This window comes from Rhinopithecus bieti, unplaced genomic scaffold, assembly GCF_001698545.2.
Source record: "Rhinopithecus bieti isolate Rb0 unplaced genomic scaffold, ASM169854v2 scaffold_37503, whole genome shotgun sequence".
NCBI classification, from domain to species: domain Eukaryota; kingdom Metazoa; phylum Chordata; class Mammalia; order Primates; family Cercopithecidae; genus Rhinopithecus; species Rhinopithecus bieti.
Window position 1 is genome coordinate 799,241 of NW_016815616.1, and position 22,732 is coordinate 821,972.

The window sequence follows — 22,732 nt, forward strand, 5'->3', positions numbered from 1 at the left end:
CAGCTTTCCTCAAGTTATGTTGTAGGAGTGTACCTAAGCAGTAGGCATATTTAGGTTGATGCAGTTTCACTTATATTAAATGTTGCTCTTATACCACAATTGAAAATTTTGGAGACACGTTGAGAAACATGCTTTTCTGTAAAACTCAAATATAGGGGCTGTGTATACGATTCAAAATGAAAACATTCGGCATGTTTGTTAATTTTAGCTTTTTGGTTTAATATCCTCTAAGGCATGTGAGTGTACACTTGAGTGTATACTTTTACTTTTTTTTTTAAGATATGGGACAATTTTAAGGTGTAATACTAATACGTTAGGAGTTTTCATGTCATTTTATGGAATTCTGAGGCTTTCGTTTAAATCTTTCCTTGTGATTTCCATTTAGAAGTAATGTACTAAGTGAAACTTGTTAAATCTTCCTTTTTAGAAAAAAAAAGGTAAAGCCTCAACTTTCATGAAGTAAGCTGCTTTCAAGTCCACTCCTTGAAACACACACAACAGAATTTCCATATGTACATACAAAAACAGAAGCCCTTTGCTCTTGTTGTCCAGGCTGGAGTGCAGTGGTGCAATCTCGGCCCACTGTAACCTCCACCTCCCAGGTTCAAGCTATTCTTCTGCGTCAGCCTCCCAAGTAGCTGGGATTACAGGCATGCACCACCACGCCTGGCTATTTTGTATTTTTTGTAGAGACAGGGTTTCTCCATGTTGGTCAGGCTGGTCCTGAACTCGCAACCTCAGGTGATCCACCCGCCTCGGCCTCCCAAAGTGCTGGGATTACAGGTGTGAGCCACTACGCCCAGCCAGAAGCCCTTTTTTTCAAAGATGAGGTCTCACTGTTCGCCAGACTGGAGTACAGTGGTGCAATCAGAGCTCACTGCAGCCTTGAACCCCAGGGCTTAAGCAATCCTACCTTAGCTTCCTGAGTAGCTGGGACTATAGGCAAATACCACAACACCTGGAATTTTTTTTTTTTTGAGATAGGATCTCGCTCTGTTGCCCAGGCTGGAGTGCAGTGATACCATCACAACACACTGCAGCCTCTATCTCTTCAGCTCAAGTGATCCTCCCACCTCAACCTCAGTAACTGGGACTACAGGCGCACACCACGAGACCTGGCTATTTTCTTTTTTGGAGGGATGGGGTCTCCCTGTATTGCTACTGGCTGATTTAAAAAAAAAAAAATTTATAAACAATAAAATATGGGTTTTTTTTGTTTTTTTTTTTTTTTTTTTAGGTGTGGGGGGGGGGCTCCCACTTGTAATCCCAGCACTTTGGGAGGCTGAGGAGGTAGGCAGATCATCTGAGGTTGGGAGGTTGAGACCAGCCTGGCCAACATGGTGAAACCCCATCTACTTAAAACACAGAAATTAGCCAGCTGTGGTGGTGCACACCTGTAGTCCCAGCTCCTTGGGAGGCTGAGGCACAAGAATCGCTTGAACCCAGGAGGCAGAGGTTGCAGTGAACCGAGATTGCACCACTGCACTCCAGCCTGGGCGACAAGAATAAGACTCAGTCTCAAAAAAAATAAAAAAAATTGTTTATACAGACAGGGTCTTGCTTTGCTGCCCAGGCTGGTATTGAACTCCTGGCTTCAAGGGATCCTCCCGCCTCAGCCTCCCAAAGCACAGGGATTACAGTTGTTAGCCACTACAAATGCTTAGCAGCATAAAGGCACAACTTAACTTCAGAGAATGTAATCTAAAATATGTGTAAGCTCATCAGACTGATATGATAAAAGTAAGGTACCTTATTTGGGACATCCTTATTTTATGCCCATAAACCTTTGAACTGAATAACAAGTCTCCCTCTCAGTAGAAAACCTTAGATACAGGGCAAGGAAATTTTGTTCTTGTTCTCTAGGAAAAGTGAGAGAAAAAAAAAAATACTTCATTAGCCAAATGATCCAGTAAGTTTGAGTAGTGCCACTGCCCCTGACAGAGGAATGAGCACATGGTAATGAGGGCAGATTTGGGTAAGAGGCAGCTAAAAGGAGCTGCTGTGGAGATGATCAGGGCCCCAGAGGCTTCCTTAATAAGGAAAACTGGGCTGTCTAAGGCTATGGCCAGAAGGCAGGGAAAACTTAGGCATGTTTCGGGCAAACAAATGTTTCCAGAGTTCCATTCTCCGAGCAGGGCTCAGCAGTGAGAGAGTGCAGGAGGTGGAACTGTGTGGTGCACCAGCTGGTTATATTCCATCTAGGACTGCAAGTGAAAGCCTGAACACAGACACGAATCTGGCCCCTAAAGAAGGGATTGTCAAGGGCCAGGGCATGTTCGGGGGCCTCAAACACTGAAATTAGGGAGTGAGCAAGATACACAGGATAAATGTCAGCAGATAGGTATGCCTACTCTATACAGGAATCTTACTAGAAAGCACAGAAAAGATAATATATATTTCATCAGTGTTTTAAGGATAAACCATGGCATAGCTTTGACCTAGGTAGTTTTCTAAAATCTATGTAACTTCAGCCTTGACTTTTGGAAAGCTGGAGTCAAGTGATAATTTTAATGTCATTTGGGCTGTCCCTGACCTTGTGCTAGATGAGCGATTATGTAACAGCATAGGTTACCATCATATTCAACCAGGCTAACATCATCAGTCATATGAACATGCCATGCCATTTGTATTATTATCAATGTCTAGATAGTCAATAGATATAGTATAGGGTGAAAATATTCTTAAGTTCCGTATTCAGTGAAATTCTGTCAGTTAAAATATAAATGTGTATATATTATGCAATAACTTTAAATGAGCTAAATACATCTCATTCTGATTAATATCATTTATCTTCGTATACACATTTGTTGATTCAAAAGGACATAATGGTCTTTCTAAAGTTATCTGGCTAATAACGTACTGTTTTAATGGCCTTTATTAACTTTCCACTGCACTTAGCTTTTTTATTTTATTTTTTAAAGAGAGCAGAGTCTCACTCCATCACCCAGGCTGGAGGGCAGTGGAATGATCATAGCTTACTGCAGCCTCTAACTCCTGGCTGAAGGGATCCTTCCATCCCAGCCTCCCGAGTAGCTAGGAATACAGGAGAGTACCACCATGTCTGACTAATTTTTATTTCTTGTAGAAATGGAGTCTTGCTATGTTGCCCAGGCTAGTTTTGAACTCCTGGCCTCAGGCGGTCCTCCCACCTCAGCCACCAAAAGCACTTGAAATACAGGCATGAGCCATCATGCCCAGCCTATTTAGGTTTTTTTTTTTTTTTTTTTTGAGACCAAGTCTTGTTCTGTTGCTCAGTCTGGAGTGCAGTAGTGTGATCTTGGCTCACTGCAACCTCTGCCTCCCAGCCTCAAGCAATTCTCCTGCCTCAGCCTCCCGAGTAGCTGGGACTACAGGCGTGCACCACCACTCCTGGCTAATTGTTTTGTATTTTTTGTATTTTTTTTTTGAGATGGAATGTAACTCTTGTTGCCCAGGCTGGAGTGCAGTGGTACAATCTTGGCTCACCGCAACCTCCACCTCCCGGATTCAAGCAATTCTCCTGCCTCAGCCTCCCGAGTAGCTGGGGTTACAGGTGCCTGCCACCATGCCCGGCTAATTTTTATATTTTTAGTAGAGATGGAGTTTCACCATGTTGGTCAGGCTGGTCTCGAACTCCCGACCTCAGGTGATCCGCCCGCCTCAGCCTCCCACATTGCTAGGATTACAAGCATGAGCCACCACACCCAGACATTTTTTTGTATTTTTAATAGAGATGGGGTTTCACCATGTTGGCTAGGCTGGTCTTGAATTCCATACCTCAAGTGATCCACCCGCCTTAGCCTTCCAAAGTGCTAGGATCACAGCCATGAGCCACCACGCCTGGCCCTATTTGGGTTTTTAAAAAGTTCTTAATAATTATCTTTGTACATAAAACCTAATTATTAAAATTAACTTTCAGCCATGATTGTATAATGGTTAATTTTTTAAAAATAGAAAAAGGCCGGGCGCGGTGGCTCAAGCCTGTAATCCCAGCACTTTGGGAGCCTGAGACGGGCGGATCACGAGGTCAGGAGATCGAGACCATCCTGGTGAACACAGTGAAACCCCATCTCTACTAAAAAATACAAAAAAACTAGCCGGGCGAGGTGGCGGGCACCTGTAATCCCAGCCACTTGGGAGGCTGAGGCAGGAGAATGGCGTGAACCAGGGAGGCGGAGCTTGCAGTGAGCTGAGATCCGGCCACTGCACTCCAGCCTGGGCGACAGAGCGAGACTCCGTCTCAAAAAAAAAAAAATTAAAAAAATAATAATAAAAATAGAAAAAATAAAATTTTCACAATCACTATAAATATTATGGGATTGTGCCCTTGCAATAATACATACAACACTTATACTTAATGTAATAGTTCTGCAATGACCTCTGCAGTAATCTAGCAGCTGACATGCTGAGAAATTATGTCAGGTATTTAAAATTAATTAATTTTAAACTACTATTAAATGTTTTAATTATTTTGAATAAAACTTCAGATTCATTCTTGAATTTCAGAAGTTCATTCTCTGATGGTAATATTTGCATTTGATCAGATATTGATCCTAACAGCTGGTCACTAGGCATTCAGCTAAAGCATGCATTTCTTGCATGTCTAAATTCTTTAGAAAGTGACTAGAATTGTGGCATAACATTTCTTGATAGTCTGTGGATATTAATTGATATCTTAACATTTACTAATTACCAGTTACAGAAACCTTAATAAANAAAAAAAAAAAATTAAAAAAATAATAATAAAATAGAAAAAATAAAATTTTCACAATCACTATAAATATTATGGGATTGTGCCCTTGCAATAATACATACAACACTTATACTTAATGTAATAGTTCTGCAATGACCTCTGCAGTAATCTAGCAGCTGACATGCTGAGAAATTATGTCAGGTATTTAAAATTAATTAATTTTAAACTACTATTAAATGTTTTAATTATTTTGAATAAAACTTCAGATTCATTCTTGAATTTCAGAAGTTCATTCTCTGATGGTAATATTTGCATTTGATCAGATATTGATCCTAACAGCTGGTCACTAGGCATTCAGCTAAAGCATGCATTTCTTGCATGTCTAAATTCTTTAGAAAGTGACTAGAATTGTGGCATAACATTTCTTGATAGTCTGTGGATATTAATTGATATCTTAACATTTACTAATTACCAGTTACAGAAACCTTAATAAACTTTTTGTGACAAAGACTTGTCAAATAGTCACCAAATCCATTTCCTCTTCTTCTTGGTCACAGAGGTAAGGCCAGAATGTGGCCACGTAGCTGAGCTCCAGATAATCCAGAGGGGATATATGATGTTTCCACTCCACAACAACCTTTCTCACTTTTTGCCTTCTGCCAACTGGATGGAGAGGAAGCCAAGGACCTAGAGGAGGATGAAGCCATGAAGTGGAAGCCAAGGAACCTCTGCACGAGACTGTGATGAGAATGTAAACCGTGGAGAAGCAGGAATATATCTGTCAATGCAGCTAGTGTTACTCTTCTAAAGGAATTTCAAAAAATGTTTGAAGACAACTCAGGAAGTCTTTAAGATCCAAAGCTGCAGCTGTGCATAGCACTTTCTAACTGTAAAGGTCACGCTTGGGCTGACTGGGGGTGGGTGATCCTCTGGCAAGAAGGGGAATTTAGGTTCTCTCCTAAAATCCCCACTGAAATGACTCATAGAATATATAGACTGGGGGGGAAAAGTCCACATTCAAGCTGGAAATGTTGGGTACTGTTCAAATACCAAAAATATGGGAGATTTTGAGATTCTACCATAGCACTGATGTGTGACTATTACACAATGAATAACAGTGACTCATGGATGAGATCATGAAGTGATATTCCTTTATTGCCCAATAGGTCATTAAATTTGCTTCGTGGGCTTGTTTTTTATTCGTCCCTGGAGCAAATGCTGGTCCCATGACTTTTTTTTTCTTTTTGAAACAGGGTCTTACTCTGTCACCAGGCTGGAGTGCAGTGGCATGATCATGGCTCACTGCAGCCTCAAACTCCTGGGCTCAGGTGATCCTCCTGCCTCAGCCTCCCAAGTAGCTGGAACTATAGGCATGTGCTATCACGCGCGGCTTGGTTCCATGACCTTTTAAAAAATATGTTCTTTAGTAATAAAAAGTCTTATAATTACATTAAGTCAAAACACAGGCTCAATTCACTATCCAAAATGCTCATTCCCATGTGAGAACCAAAACTCCAAAAGTGATTTAAAGTCAAGACTTCTTCAGCACAGGCCTCTAGTAGACCAGCAGCCTACTGAGGGAGAAAGATGTTGACAGCTGGCAGGTGTCTTCTCTAGCGTCTTGCCTTCTTCTGCTGCTCCTGATCTTTGAGCATGCTAACCATGGTTTCTCACATCTCCAGGGATTGGCCTGGAGAGGAAGCAGGTATGAGGTTATATTTATATTGCTCACAGTGGTGGCATGTGGGTGGAATACAGGGAAGTCTTACATACTGTCTTGCCTGACAGTTGCTTTAAGTGGACTCTTATATAAGATTTTGGAGAACATCCCATCGCTGAGAATTTGTCTCTTAGGGTTCAATCTAAAAGTCGGGAACCTACACTGTGTTCCAGGGAAGCTTAAGAAAATTAGGTCTCTGCTTGATTTGGAAAGCTTAGATTGAACCTAAATGAAAATCAGGTCAATAAAAAGTCAGAGTTTAACAAAGATAGATGTTATGTCCCAGAGACCAGACACATTTTTTCTTTTTTTTCTTGAGATGGAGTATCGCTCTGTCGCCCAGGCTGGAGTGCTGTAGTGCGATCTCAGCTCACTGCAAGCTCCGCCTCCTGGGTTCGCGCCATTCTCCTGCCTCAGCCTCCCGAGTAGGTAGGACTACAGGCGCCCACCACCACGCCTGGCTAATTTTTTGTATTTTTCGTAGAGACATGGTTTCACCATGTTAGCCAGGATGGTCTCGATCTCCTGATCTCGTGATCTGCCCACCTCGGCCTCCCAAAGTGCTGGGATTACAGGTATGAGCCACTACACCTGGCCGAGACCAGACACATTTAAGCATTACTTTCAAAATGGACTCAGAGAGATATCTGTTCTTCATTTAGTACTTGGAGACTAAGTCTTCTTATCCATGCCATCAAAAAAAATGGGAGTTGGAAAACATGCCACACATGTTAACAACGCATTTTAACTTAAAACATGTAAATACATTCAGATGAAGAACCAGAAAATTATTGGAGCTACTGCATCACCACACTAGTAATGTGTTGTCTCTAATTTCCATCAGTTCTCTAAAGTGAAGTGGAACTTAGACACCTGCAAACCAATCTGATCCCTTAAATGTTTAATAATTGACCCACTCTTAAATATTTGTTTTTTCCACATCTAACTGAACAGTGATCGTTTTTAGTGGCTCGCCTCTAGTGTACCATCATATAGCCGACTAGTTCCCTCAAACTAAATATCTTTAGCATGAAAATGAAGTCTTATGCGATTATATCTAATTTCTCACCAAAGGGTAAATGCAGACGTAAGCTGGCACTAGAGGAGGGTGATGCGGCGCAGATGGATAGAGTCCTGGGAGTTGCCTGGATGGGACACTGGTTCCCAGAAATACTCTGATATCAATACTGTTCTCAGTGGACCACGATCTGGCATGGGTGGTATGCGAGGCCATTCCTCCTGTGTACCTATTTTGGCTCCTCCGAGTAGATGTACAGAGGGGATAAAATATGGGAGATTTTTTATCTCATTTTTAACAGTGTGGGGTGGTTGTGCTGGCCCAGAGATTCAGCCAGCCAAGATCCTATGCTTTGTCATGACCCTCAGTGGTCTGGGCCACTCTTTAGTAGCTTGAGTAGCTCTTGAGAGTCATTCTTGGAACTGTGCACCTGACATCAATCTTACTCTGGGATATGAACTAGAAGTTGGCAATTTAATAATGACAGATCCCACCCCTTACATAGAATGCAGTGACCATGTTTTTTTTTTTTTCCCATGGAGTAGTAATGGGGAAGAGGTGGTGGTCATTTCCATAAAGGAAGCAGGATGTTGCAGGAAGTCCTCATGAAGGGATCTTATGGAGGGCTCTGCCAGACTCTCAATATGGGATAACCCTTCTCTTTTGGCCTCCTGGGCCCCCAGCAAGTCTGAGTCTTTCACTAGACTAGGTTGGGAAGACTCAGCTGGGCCATTGTGAAGGGAAACTCCAGGAAACTGGGTCTTCACTGAGGCTACAAAGCAAATGTGATCTAAGGGGCAGATGGACCAAGGTCAGGGCAGAGAAGCAGTATCAAGCTTCAGGTCCAAGAGTGATGACCAGAGTCATGTGTAAGAGATGGGACAAGAGGCCAATCGGGAGTTGGGGAGACGGGGATAAGTTGGGAAGTTGCGTAGGGACAGAAGGAGGAGGAAAGTTTCAAACCTTGGGCTCCAATTAGATAAGGCTGGGCCTAATTATTTTGGGTTTGAGGAATGTGGGAGAGGGAGTGGCAGCTGTTTAAAGACCCAGAGTTACACAGGTTTTACAGCAATACACTTGACCCTTGAACAACATGGGTTTGAACTGCATGGGTCCACTTCTATGTAGATTTTCTTCTGCCTCGGCCCCTGCCCCCCCGAGACAGCAAGATCATCCTCTCCTCTTCCTCAGCCTACTCACCATAAAGATGAGGAGGATGAAGACCTTTATGATGATCCACTTCCACTTAATGAATAGTAAATATAATTTAACTTCCTTGATTTTCTTATTAACATTTTTCTTTTCTCTAGCTTACTTTACTGTAAGAACACAATATACATACAAAATATGTGCTAATCAACTTTGTTATTGTCCTCTCTCTGATGTATAATCTTTATGTTATTGCCAGTCAACAGCAGGCTATTAGTGGTTAAGTTTTTGGGGAGTCAAAAGTTATAGTCAGATTTCTTTTCTTGTTTTTTCTTCTAAATTTTTTATTGGATTCTTTTTTTTTTTTCTTTTCTGAGACAAAGTCTCACTCTGTTGCCCAGGCAGGAGTGCAGTGGGTGCAGTGGTGCGATCTCAGCTCACTGCAACCTTTGCCTCCCAGGCTCAAGCGGTTCTCTTGCTTCAGTCTCCTGAGTAACTGGGACTGCAGGTACTTGCCACCATGCCGGGCTAATTTTTTGTTTGTTTGTTTTGAGAAGGAGTCTCGCTCTGTGGCCCAGACTGGAGTGCAGAGTACAGTGGCGGGATCTCGGCTCACTGCAATCTCTACCGCCTGGGTTCAAGTGTTTGTTTGTTTGTTTGTTTTTGTTTGTTTTTGAGACTGACTCTCACTCTGTCACCGAGGCTGGAGTGCGGTGGTGAGATCTCAGCTCACTGCAACCTCCACCGCCTGGGTTCAAGCAATTCTGCTGTCTCAGTCTCCCAAGTAGCTGGGACTACAGGTGCGTGCCACCATGCCTGGCTAATTTTTGTATTTTTAGTAAAGACAGAGTTTCACCATATTGGCCAGGCTGGTCTCCAATTCCTGACCTCATGATCCACCTGCCTCAGCCTCCCAAAGTGCTGGAATTACAGGCGTGAGCCACTGGGCCCTGCCAATTTTTGTATTTTTAGTAGAGATGGGGTTTCATCACGTTGGCCAGGCTGATCTTGATTTCCTGACCTCAGGTGATCGCCCACCTCAGCCTCCCAAAGTGCTGGGATTACAGGCATGAGCCACGGTGCTGGGCCTATACGCAGATTTCTGACTGAAGGGGTCAGCACCCCTGACACTGCATCGTTCAGGGGTCAACCGTACATTCATATCCCCCCTACTACCTACTAGCTCTATGAGTGACCTTGGTCAAGTCACTATCTTTGCTTACAGTAGGAATAAAGCATTTGACTTAGTAGCTAGCAACATGGAGGATCTGCTCAATGATGCTGATTCCCTCTTCCCTTTATGGATAGAATCAACTCGTGATTACCTGCCACACATGCCCACTCTATCCCTTTGTTTAACAGAACACTTTTCTGAACCAAGCTACTCCTTTCCTTTCCAATAGTTAAAATGTGTTCTTTGAGGATGCAATCTAATCATAATTTTGCCTGAAGTGGGGAAAAAAATTAAGCTCACGTTGAAACCTTAATATATCTCTATAACCATTTTCTCTTTTAGCCTAGATCATTTCATTTTAGCAATTTAAGTACTACTTTTGATCCTATTAACGATACTAATCTTGCAAAGGACAGGTTGGTACAACCAATTCTCAGATTCCTGCCTGGATAAGATTTGTGACCCCAAATTTAAAAAAAGCAGAAAAAACCCCCACAAACCACAGGCAGGAAGAAAGAAAAACAAGAGAATGTAGCTAAGATAATACCATTAATGATCAGTTTATGTCAAAGCGTGTGGAAATAATGCCTTATAGGATGATACGTAGCAATGACGATTTTTTAAAACTCATTTTCCCTTGTAGGTACAGAATTGCAAGTTTTTTCTGACTTCAGATGTGCAAAGCTGACTACGTCTGTGTGTGTGTCTACCTCTCTTGCCCAGACTGGAGTAAGGCGGCACAATCATAGCTCATTGCAGCCTCAAAGTCCTGGGCTCAAGTGATCCTTCTGCCCTCAGCCTCCTGCATAGCTAGGACTGCAGGCACGTGCTACCACACCCAGCTACTTTTTTTTGGTAGAGAGGAGACTTGCTATGTTGCCCAAACTGGTCTCAAACTCCTGGCCTCAAGCAATCTTCCCACCTCGGCCTCTCAAAGGGCTGGGATTACAAGCATGAACCACACTGCACCTGGCCCCATACCTGACTACATTTCTCAGCTTCCTTTGTAGCTACGCTGTGCTAGGTACCCTTGTACCTAATTTTGACCAGTGAGCAGTGAGTGGAATTTGTTGGGTGAATCTACTACAAAGGATCCTTAAAATGGAGATAGTGGGGCCAGGTGCGGTGGCTCATGCCTGTAATCCCAGCACTTTGGGAGGCTGAGGCAGGCAGATCACTTTAGGTTAGGAGTTTGAGACCAGCTTGGCCAACACAGTGAAACCCCAGCTCCACTAAAAATAGAAAAATTAGTCAGGCATGGTGGCACACACCGGTAATCCCAGCTACTCAGGAGGCTAAGGTAGGAGAATCACTTGAACTCGGGAGGTGGAGGTTACAGTGAGCTGAGATCGCACCACTGCACTCCAGCCCGGCAACAAAGCGAGACTGATTCAAAAAGAAAGAAAGAAAAAAAATGGTTGGGGGAGACAGTGGGAGGCCAGGCTTTTGTGCTCCCCCTTTCCTAGAAAGGAGATGAGGTTGCTGGTGCTGTGGAAGCTATTATGGACCATGAGGCAGCTTTGAAGACAGAAAGCCTACATCCTTGATGACTGTGGAATTTCATCCCAACCCAGGACTGACTGCCCCAGATCTTTGTTACATGAGGGAATACACTCTTCTGTGTTTAAGAAACTATGGCTGGATCTGTTACTGGAATATCAATGCAGTTAATACCTGGCTCAAAATGACTTCATCTCAACCCACATTGGTTGGCTCTTCCAAACAATATATAGGTCTGCACTGTGGCGGGTCTCAGGATGGCTGCGATGTAGCCTTAGGAAGTTTATCTATGGGAAATCCATATTCATGGTGTCCTGATGTTGCAGAGGACATCCTGAGCTGGCTGGAGAAACGGGGGACAGCTCAATCGACTGTAATCTAACTTCTGAGTCCATTCAGTAACCCCTACAGTAGCCACCTAAAAAAAAAAAGGCAGCCAGGTGCGATGGCTCAAGCCTATATAAATCCCAGCACTTTGGGAGGCTGAGGTGGGAGGATCACTTGAGCCGAGGAGTTTGAGACCAGCCTGGGCAACATGGCAAAACTCTGTTTCTATAAAAAATACAAAAAATTAGCCAGGCATGGTGGTAAGCACCTGTAGTTCCAGCTTCTTGGGAGGCTGAGGTGGGAGAATCACATGAGTCCAGCAAGTTGCTGCAGTGAGCGATGAACACGCCACTGCACTCCAGCCTGGGCAACAAAAAGAAAAAGAAAACGGAGCCTATTCACTGGGTATAGTAGACAAAGTGATAAACTTTTCTTTTACCTCCCATATCCCACAACCTTGGATGTGCTCAGTCGTGGTAGTGTTTTGTAATGATGGAGCTGATGACAGGTGTGATGTTGAAGATTCTTCTACCTGACTGCTGCTGTCAGTCCTACCAGCCCCCAGCGTTTGGTGCTTGTTCTAAAGGGCATGTCCTAGGAGTTACTTTAATCTCAAAGTATCACTCTCTGTACAAACAAGAAGTGCAAGTAGCCTGAGCTCAGTCTCCCTATGGGAATATTTTATTACCACTAGATCAAGTCTTTCCATTACAATGACTGATCTGTCTCTGAATCCTGTTGGTTCATCCATCAAAATGCCCTTTTCTTCCAGTTCTCATAGCTAGTGCCCTAAAAGTGACCTGCAGTACCTCCTGCTGAGACGAATGTACCAGCTTCCTAACTAGCCTGCACTCCCTTCGTCCGCCCAAGTCAGTGCCAGACCACCTTGCCTGAAAAACCACTTTCAGTGTGTCTCACTTCAGCAGAAATGTTTCTCAGCTTCCAATTAACAACCACATGAAATCTCTGCTCTTGTCTGTGTTTTAAGGGTATCTATAGGCTGGGTGCAGTGGCTCCTACCTGTAATCTCAGCAGTTTGGGAGGCTGAGACAGGTGGATCACTTGAGGTCAAGTGTTTGAGACCATCCTGGCCAACATAGTGAAACCCCGTCTCTACCAAAAGCACACACACACACACACACACAAATGCGGGTCCTGGAGGCGCACGCCTGTAATTCCAGCTACTCCGGAGGCTGAGGCAGGAGAATCACTTGAACCCAGGAGGCAGAGGTTGCAGTGAGCCGATATCGCGACACTGCACTCCAGCCTGAGCGACAGAGCGAGACCGTGTCTCAAAAATATATAAATAATAACTTCTAAAAAGCGTATCTATAACCTGGTCCCAGCCTGAATTTCCTTCTTCACCCCAACACGTAGCCCTAGTTACATTCTTCTGATGTCTGTAAACAAGCCCAGCCCTTCCTGTTGTGAAGCCAAATTCAGGTGGTTCCTCTTTGCCTGAATGTTTTCCCATTCCACTTACCAGAAGCCTAGTCATCCTTGGGAGGGCTGTACCAGGGTTGCAAGAAGCAACGGAAACGGTTCAGCACCTGCTACCTTCCATCATATTCTCTTCAATAAAGGGGTAACTCCCGCCAATGGCAGTGTAGATTTCCTAACCTCTACACATGGAAGATTCACACCATTCGGGATTGTAGTTTAACTGTTGAGAGAGCACTTGATACTTAACAGCTTAGGCTACAAGACAGCGCAGGAAAGAATCCTCTGTTGTCCTTTTATGTTATCCTGAACAGTTGGTTCACAGAGTTACTGTAAACACACAAAATATGACTGCCAGGGCTTAGTAGTCAGGAAAGTAGGAACTAGTCCTGACTCACTCAGTAACTGCCCAGGCGAAGCTGCTTAACCTCAGGATTTCGTTGTCAACTGGAATCAACAATACCAACCCTAGGGGGAAAATAAAGATAAATGTGTGCAAATCCTGCCTGCAGTCTCGGGCAAGTCGTAGGTGTCCAAGAACTGTTCTTAGGCAGCCGGTGGGGACAAAGTCTGTGTGCCTCCTGTCCTGGAGGAGGTCCCAAGGTCAGCTTACTTGCAAAGCAAGGGCACGGCGCAGGAATGCTGAATACGGGTTGGAAGGGCGCTGGCTCTACCCTCCGCTCATAGGCCGGCTGAGCGGCGCTGACCAGCAGCTAGGCCCTGTCTTCCCTAGGAACAGTCCCGGGGGCCCTGGGAGGGTACGAATGTCTTCTTGCAGTGAGGCCTCTGGACCCCGCGGCCGCCCCAGCCTAACCAAAGCTCAGGGGCAGGTGCCGCAGCCGCCTCGTGCAGCGCGATCCCCGCCGGCACCCGGATCTGGGAGAGCCGGAGGTAGGGCCTTCGGGCCGTACCAACTCCACGGGGACAGGGGCCGCCTTCCCTCGGCCGCGTACCGCCCAAGGCAGACAGACAGCGAGGTTGCCGAGGCCGAGGCTAGCCTGCAGTCCCCTTTCTCCCGTGCCCTGGGCGCAGGGTGTACGGCAAGCGGGGGCGGGCGGGACAGGCCCGGGGGCGCCCTGCGTGCCCCCCCGGTTAGGCGCGGCGGGCGCGGCGGGGTCCGGCGGTGCCATTGCGGCGCAGCTGGGGTCGCGCCGCTGCTCCTCTGCGCGCTCATCGATTAAGGGCGCGAGGCGGCGCGCAGTAGCCACCAGTTGTGCTGTGGTTGCCTCGATAGCGGCTCGGGCCAGATTGGCGGCATCCAGCGGTAGTACGAATCTACGCAGCACTACAGCACAATGTTGAGCCGGGGCATTGCGGGCTGAGACGAAAAGGGGACCCGGTCAAGGCCACCTCAAGGGCGATAGTGGGCGCTGCGGGCAGGGCCTCCGCCGCCGATGTCGAGCACCGGGCCTGGCGGGGCCGGGGCACCTGCGGGCGGTTCTCCCGGGAGTGCGCGGCGCGGCGGCTGGAGCGGGGATCCGCAGGGAGGGGACGCGGGGACTCGGGGGACGCCGCGCGCTGCCGTTCCTCGGCAACCCAGCCTGCGTAGACTGTCCCGCGGCGCGGACTGACCGGGCTGTGCTTTCGCGTCTTCAGCACCGGCAGGCAGTTGGCGCCGGCTTTGGGGTATCTGGGCTCCAGGCAGAAACACAGCCTCCCCGACCTGCCCTACGACTACGGCGCCCTGGAGCCTCACATCAACGCGGAGATCATGCAGCTGCACCACAGCAAGCACCACGCGGCCTACGTGAACAACCTGAACGTCACCGAGGAGAAGTACCAGGAGGCGTTGGCCAAGGGTAGGTTCCAGGCTGAGCGGCGGGAGGCAGTCGCCGGCAGAGGCGACCCCAGGGGAGCCGGGCCCCACACGAATGGGCCTCTCGGTGGGGGAGAACCTGCTTCGTGTTTGTACCGGTTCCGAGTTTTCCAGGCACAGTAGTCTGTCTTAAACACATGGTCTACCTCGTTGTAGGAGTGCCTCGATGGGTTTGAACACACTTCTGTCGTCTCAGGGAACTTGGGGTCCTGCGAAGGAGTTTGTCTTAGTGTTGTAAGCCACATTCCGTTACCCATATTGCCAGCACTGGTGAATTGTAGGGCCGGAAAAGAAAGCTCTACTGTGTCACTCGTTTTTTTTGCAAACTGAAATTGTTGTATAATATGTTTTGGCGAAATGTTTGGTCTCTCAGGTAGGTGTTCCAGCCGTTTGCAGGAGGGCTGAGAGCGCCTGTCCACATCATCAGGTCCGCAAGTGTCTGTGACTGTCTCTGAGTGTCAGGGTCACCTCCTGATAGAAGTGGGAGTGGCGCCTTGTTGCCAGGTCACACTGAAGGTGGGAGACAGGGGGACACTACTCCGTGCTAGGAACCGTGGTCCTTGTCATCTTCCTGAGAGCAAACGGGGTCGGGAGTCCAGCCTAGGACTTGGAGACTCCCTGCATCCCCAGCTACCCTACAGGGAAAACTTCACTGAGCCCACTTGTTGACTTCAGGTGGGAGAAGAGGAGGCACACCACTATGGTGTGCGTTACCAAAAAAGCAGTAACTTAACTGGTAAAGCAGTAACCTAACTGTGGAACAGTTCAGAATCTTTAGACTTGATACTTTTCTTGATTTCAGTTAGGGGTCAAAATTCACAAGGAAAATAGCCCTTCAGTAGGAAACTGAAATAGGCTTGTTTTTATTTACTATTTACTCATATTTGTAATGCAATTAAAAAATATGACGTTAACTTTTTTTTCCCCCCTCAGGAGCTTGGTTGGTAAAACCAGGGGTGTGTGGACTTTTGAGTCTGCGCCGTTTGGGGTGTGTATGGGAATGTTATAACGTTTTTTTACAAAATAGTATTGTCCTTTTAATCTGTTCGTTATTGGTGTGCACAAGGAAGATGATCAATAGTCATGTTTTCAGACTCTGTATTGCTTGGTGAGCTAGGTAGTAAAAGTGTTTATTTTCCTTAAATGTTTTGAATTTCGGGGTTATGAAATTTGTTGAGTAATTTTTAGACAGTGACATCTTGTTGACTGGAGGCATCTAGTGGAAAAATGCGGTATTTCAGCCTGATTGTGTTTGAAGTAAATGACTAAAGTAAAAGAGGAGGAAGTTACCACATTCTGGAAGCTTTGCTTGAGACAGATGAACCTTGAATTACGGGAAAAGGCCCCGTGATTTAGGAAATAACAAATTTGAGAAACATGTAATGGGGAGAGAATGGGGAATACCCCAGTTGTGAAAGTAATTCCTGTAAAGCAACATGTGACGCCTGGGAAGCTTTCTCTTCAGTATTTTAAAAACAACTTAATTTCAGTCCTTTACTTGTGGAATCAGAGCTTTACTTATGTAATACAACCCACTGGAAAAAAGCTTTATATTATATTGTACTATATTGTTTATAAGTGATTGAGTACCTGCAGAGCTTTCTTTTACTTAAACATATTTTAAAATTATTAAAAGTTAGATTTTCATGGTTTGAAATCTTGGGGAAAAAAGGTAAACAATGGTCATAATCTCATCACATGTAACTGATTAATGAAATATTTTCAACCAAAAGCATTTGACTTTTATATTATTGTGAGGCAAAAACTAAACTGAAGCCAATAAAAATGTTGAATTTCAGAAAAAGTGTTCCTTAAAGCAGATATTAAGCCCCTCATTTTTATTAATTTTAAAATGAGTAAGCAAACTGTAAGATGTTAAGAATATTAAATTATCTCTCATTAAGCATGTATCCTTTTCCCCATTTGGAAAAATTTAGTTACTATTGATTTATTAAAAAATAATAGAAAACTTACATTATTTTTAGGAGGTGACTCAATCAAAATTTAATAAGGGAAACACAGTTTTATAAGAATTATTTGTAAAACCTAGCAAGGAAAAAAAAAAGTTGGTGTCTTTTAAATAACCCTTCGAGATTAGCCGTGTATTCAGATATCACTTGGTCCTCTCCTCCTTTCTGAATTGCTGAACAACTGGAGCTTGTTTCAGAAAGCAGCATTGCCTATGTATGTTCCTTTTTAAAAAAATTTTTTAAAAATTTTATCTAAAAAATAGACGGGGTCACACTATGTTGCCCGGGCTGTTCTTGAATTCCTGGGCTCCCCCATCCATCCACCTCAGCCTTCCACAGTGCTGGGATTACAGGCATGAGACACTGTGCCTAGCTAGACCTATGTTCTTTTTTTTTTTTTTTTTTTGACGACGGAATCTCAATCTGTCCCCCAGGTTGGAGTGCAGTGATGTGATCTCGGCTCACTACAACCTCCATCTCCTGGGTTCAAGCAATTCTCCTGCCTCAGCCTCCTGAGTAGCTGGGATTACCACCAGCACACCTGGCTACTTTTTGTGGTTTTTTAAGTAGAGATGGGGTTTTTCCATGTCGGCCAAGCTGGTCTGGAACTCCTGACCTCAAGTGATCCACCCACCTCGGCCTCCCAAAATGCTAGGATTACAGGTGTGAGCCACCTCACCTGGCCTTGTATGTACCTTTTTTTCTTTTTCTTTTTTTTTTTGAGACAGAGTATTGCCCTGTCGCCCAGGCTGGAGTGCAGTGGCGCAATCTCGGCTCACTGCAACCTCTGCCTCCTGGGTTCAAGCTATTCTCCTGCCTCATGCTCTTGAGTAGCTGGGATTACAGGAACGCGCCATCATGCCTGGCTAGTTTCTGTATTTTTAGTGGAGACAGGGTTTCACCATGTTGACCAGGCTGGTCTCGAAATCCTGACCTCAAGAGATATGCCCGCCTCGGCCTCCCAAAGTGCTGGGATTACAGGTGTGAGCCACGCAGCCGACCCAGACATATGTTCTTAATGTACACTTTCAGAACAGCAGTTGAGAACTTTTTCCAAAATGTAAGCTCCTTGAGAGCAGAGCTCTCAGTGGGTCTCTCTGTCCTTTACTTTGCTTCTCTTGATATCGTGTGGATAATATGCATGAAATATTCATTAAACAAGGGGATTTCCATTTTTTTGTAATATTAATAGTTCAGTTAATCTGTAGCTTCTTGAAGGCATAGAAAAGAATGTTTTATTTTGCCTACTTGTTTGACAAGGTACCCATGCAGTATGCCAGGAGTTACAGGGCCTATCGAGAAGGAGTAAAGGGTCTGGGAGGGTGGCAGGGAATTGCTAATTCATGTATGGTGTTTAGAGAAGGCTTCACTGGTGGGGTTGATGTTTCAGTGGAGACTTGAAGGAGGAACAGGAGTGCAGTATGAGGCTGTCATGGGGAAGACTGTTCAGCAGAGGCAGCAGTGCCCAGCTAGCCTTGAAGGGAACATTCGAGTTGGTCATGTGAGTGCAAAAATGCCAGTGTGGCTGCAGCTGGGTAAGCACATGCTCAATGACAGGGTCAAGTGCAGTGCCTCTTGGTAGTGAGAGTAGCTGAGTGTAAGCACCTAGGGTTCACTCCAGTGAGAAGGAGAACTTTTGGAGAGGGCAAAGCCCATCCCCCTCCCAAAACTGAGGGAATAGTGGCACCAGTGCAGTGGGAGATACTGGTCCTCTGTACCAATGAGGTGGCAGTAGAGTTAGGAAGAAGGGATTGGGTTCTGCTTGTGCTATATTTTGTCTTTCATTTTTCCCTGTGTGCTTTTATATAGATTGGATGTATTTTAAAGGTAGAGCTGGCTTTGCTAATGGATATGCTGGTGGATTGGATGGGGGGTGAAGGGAGAGGAGTCAAAAATGACATCAGGTTCCTAAGGATGTCCTGAGGGACAGAGCTGGCATTTACTGAGATGGCGGGGGGCGGGGGGGACAATAGGAGGAGTTAAGTTTGGGGTTGAACATCAGGAGTTCAGTTTTGAGTATGTTGAGTTCCTTGTTAATGTGACGTGGAGATATTTCCCAGTGAATGGTTGTCTGTCTTGAAAATGAGAGTTGAAAGTTTTCTGTATAGTCTGTGTGTTGAGCCATACATTTTAGCATTCTGTTATTTTATTTGATTGTCCTCTTTGGTGTTTCATTTCCTGAAATCTCTTCTGTCTAAAAGAACCCTGAGCCTAGCAGCCAGGAGTGAATTTTCTAGCTTTTCCACCTCTGCTGGGCCCTTCCTCAGTTGTTCAGCATGTCTGGGACAAATAATTTTGGGGGGAGTTGAATTTTAGGACAAACAGGGATGTTATAGATAAGCTGGTCCCATTATCTAATAGCTTACAAAGAAAAAAATATGATGTATACAGTGGTTGAAAAAGTAAGAGTTATTTAAAAAATGTGTTTGCATTTTAACTTTTCAGGAGATGTTACCGCCCAGATAGCTCTTCAGCCTGCACTGAAGTTCAATGGTGGTGGTCATATCAATCATAGCATTTTCTGGACAAACCTCAGCCCTAATGGTGGTGGAGAACCCAAAGGTTAGTATATATTGGTGCACCCTTATCTTCATCTTGTGCACAGTAGGAGTCGATGGTTGATTTACTTAAGTTACCTTATACTTGTTTTTTTGTGTTTTTTTTTGAGATGGAGTTTTGTTCTTGTTGCCCAGGCTGGAGTACAGTGGCGCAGTCTTGGCTCACTGCAACCTCCACTTCCCGGATTCAAGCGATTCTCCTGCCTCAGCCTCCCAAGTAGCTGGGATTACAGACACCTGCCAGCATGCCCGGCTAATTTTTGCATTTTTAGTAGAGATGAGGTTTCACCATGTTGGCCAGGCTGGTCTTGAACTCCTGACCTCGTGATCTGCCCGCCTTGGCCTCCCGAAGTGCTGGGATTACAGGCGTGAGCCACTGCGCCCAACCTAAGTTACCTTATTCTTACCAGAGGTATCATAGTGGCATATTTTTCATAACAACGAGTACGATAAAAGTTGTAACTTTCAAAAGGACGCAAGTAGGAATGGAGAATGCATTCATGGAGTTAAGTCGTAAGATTTTATGTTCACACACACATAGAATATCACATCAACTCCACCTTCTGGTTTCTGGACTGTACTTCATATTAGGGAAAGACTGAGAAACTTTGTTTTATGAAGTTTCTTTTTTTTTTGAGACGGAGTCTTACTGTCACCCATGCTGGAGTGCAGTGGTGTGATCTCGGCTCACTGCAACCTCCGCCTTTCAGGTTCATGCAATTCTCGTGCCTCAGCCACCCAAGTAGCTGGGATTACAGGCGTGTGGCATCACTCCTGGCTAATTTTGGTATTTTTAGTAGAGACAGGGTTTCACCATGTTGGCCAGGCTGGTCTTGAACTCTTGACCTCAAGTGATCCACCCACCTCGGCCTCCCAAAGTGCTGTGGTATGGATGTGAGCCACTGCGCCCAGCCTAGAAAAGATGAACTTTCTGTTTACTAGTTTTTAGGGCCTGGATTAGATAGTTAACCTTCTGTACGTTTTTTCATCTATGTGATACAGGGATAACAACGGTGTTGTTTTGAGAATTAAATTACAGTGTCATTTGCTATTTTTCACTCTTCCTAACTGATAAAAAGTCAGTTGTTCCAGGAAATTAGGTTTTCTGGGTATTTTTTAAAAGTGTTCAGGGAATGAGGAGAGTACAGGGCTAGATGGTCTTGTTCGCTATCACTGTTTCCTTGACTTCCTGTGTAGCTTGTGGAGGCCCAGATGACTTTAATTATCTTCCTCACCCAGGGAGGGCATGAGGCCTAAATGTAGTTCTTCTCTCTTGTTTCTGGGCTCTGGATATGCACCCCAAGTTTCTGTGGTTTTATTGTTCGTTTTTAATCAGTGTTATGGAAGGCAGCCTATTTTATGCACTTGAAATACACAATTTCATTTTAAGGTAATGATGAATGAGGGGAGTAAGCATGGGAAACTGGGCAACTTTTATTTTGTTTTGTTTATTATTATTTTGAGATGGAGTTTAGCTCTTTCGCCCAGGCTACAGTGAAGTGGCTTGATCTTGGCTCACTGCAACCTCCGCCCACCCCGGGTTCAAGTGATTCTCTGCCTCAGCCTCCCGAGTAGCTAGGATTATAGGCGCCCACCACCATGCCCGGCTAATTTTTTTGTATTTTTAGTAGAGAGGGGTTTCTCCATGTTGGCCAGGCTGGTTTGAAACTCCTGACCTCAGATAATCCACCCACCTCAGCTTCCCAAAGTACTAGGATTACAGGTGTGAGCCACCGTGCCCGGCCAACTTGTTTTTCTTCTGAGTTCAGTCTTCCAGACTATCAGTTAATACTTAGGAAGTTTTGTCAGTTATCAGAATATCAGATATATTCATATGCAACCAATGGTTTTGGTACACTGCCATTTTTTTTTTTAATCTGTACCATTTCATTCCATCATTTGTGCTTACAAAGATGATTACTTTTAAACCCGTAGAATAAGAGAAGTGTGATTTTGACCCAGTTGATTTAGTTGATGTGACTAATCTAGAATTATATTCTGTATTGCTACAGAATAAAAGGGTTGTAGCTCTTAAAGTATACCCTTAGTTCAGTCATAGAGAAAATCGCCCATTTTAAAACAATGTAATCGAGACAGGAAGATCTGGGCTGCCTTGGATAAGAACAATAACTTTATTCCCAAATAGAGACATAGAAGAAGCAGGGTAGAAGTCAAGGGAAAATTTTCTATTCAGGGAAAAGAAAAAGCTAACAGAAGTAGTTATTTCTTTCCTAACAAAAATAGCACAGTGAGTGGGGAAATCCCTCTAACACGATTCATTAAAAAATGTAAACTTGCAACTGAAGGCCATTATCCTAAGCAAGTTAACCCAGGAACAGAAAACCAAATGCCACAAGTGGAAGCTAGACATGGGGTACTTACGGACATAAAGATGGCAACAACAGACACTGGGGACAGAGCAGGGAGGGAGAAAGAAGGGGAGGGGGTGAAAAACTGTTGTGTACTAAACTCACTACCTGGATGATGGGATCAATTGCACCCCAGACCTCAGCATCACATGATACCCATGTAACAAGCCTGAGCATGCACCCTCTGAGTTTAAAATAAAATTTGAACCGGGTGCGGTGGCTCATGCCTGTATTTCCAGCACTTTGGGAGGCCAAGGCAGGTGGATCTCCTGAGGTCGGGAGTTTGAGACCAGCCTGACCAACATGGAGAAACCCTGTCTCTACTAAAAACACAAAATTAGCCAGGTGTGGTGGTGCACGCCTGTAATCCCAGCTACTCAGGAGGCTGAGGCAGGCGAATCTCTTGAACCTGGGAGGCGGAGGTTGCAGTGAGCCGAGATTATGCCACTGCACTCTAGCCTGGGCAACAGAGTGAGACTCCGTCTCAAAAAGTAAAAGATTAAAAAAAAAAAAAGTTTATAAAAAAACGAAAACATGCGAATTAAAATTGTGCAACTTAGATCCAGGTGTCGCTTTCTGATGTCTAGTTTCTTGGGCCCTATGACAAAAATATTTTAATACATGTAATACAACATTTTATTGTAATTGTTGAAATCTGTTCATTTGTGGGTGTTTTTGGATTTTTTTAAAATAGGGGAGTTGCTGGAAGCCATCAAACGTGACTTTGGTTCCTTTGAAAAATTTAAGGAGAAGCTGACGGCTGCATCTGTTGGTGTCCAAGGCTCAGGTTGGGGTTGGCTTGGTTTTAATAAGGAACGGGGACAGTTACAAATTGCTGCTTGTCCAAATCAGGATCCACTGCAAGGAACAACAGGTTAGATTTAAAAATTGTCATTTCATTTGGGAGAGATGCTCTACTGTAAAGCATTCAACTAGAAATAAGGAAAACCAGCAGTGTTTTAACTTACGATCATGTAATAATTTGTGCAAATCTTAACAGATAACACTCAGAATCTTGT

At 44.7% G+C, this 22,732-nt stretch overlaps 1 protein-coding gene across 2 annotated transcripts in view; it reads left to right on the forward strand.

Annotated features, from left to right (window-relative positions):
• Positions 1–22,732, forward strand: part of SOD2 (superoxide dismutase 2) — a 62,097-nt gene that overhangs the window by 34,292 nt on the left and 5,073 nt on the right. For both annotated transcript variants that reach the window (XM_017853513.1, XM_017853514.1), the window contains exons 2-4: positions 14,597–14,799; positions 19,232–19,348; positions 22,408–22,587. In XM_017853513.1, coding sequence (XP_017709002.1) covers positions 14,712–14,799; positions 19,232–19,348; positions 22,408–22,587 — 385 coding nt within the window. In that variant the 5' untranslated portion in view covers positions 14,597–14,711. The remainder of the gene's footprint in view (positions 1–14,596; positions 14,800–19,231; positions 19,349–22,407; positions 22,588–22,732) is intronic.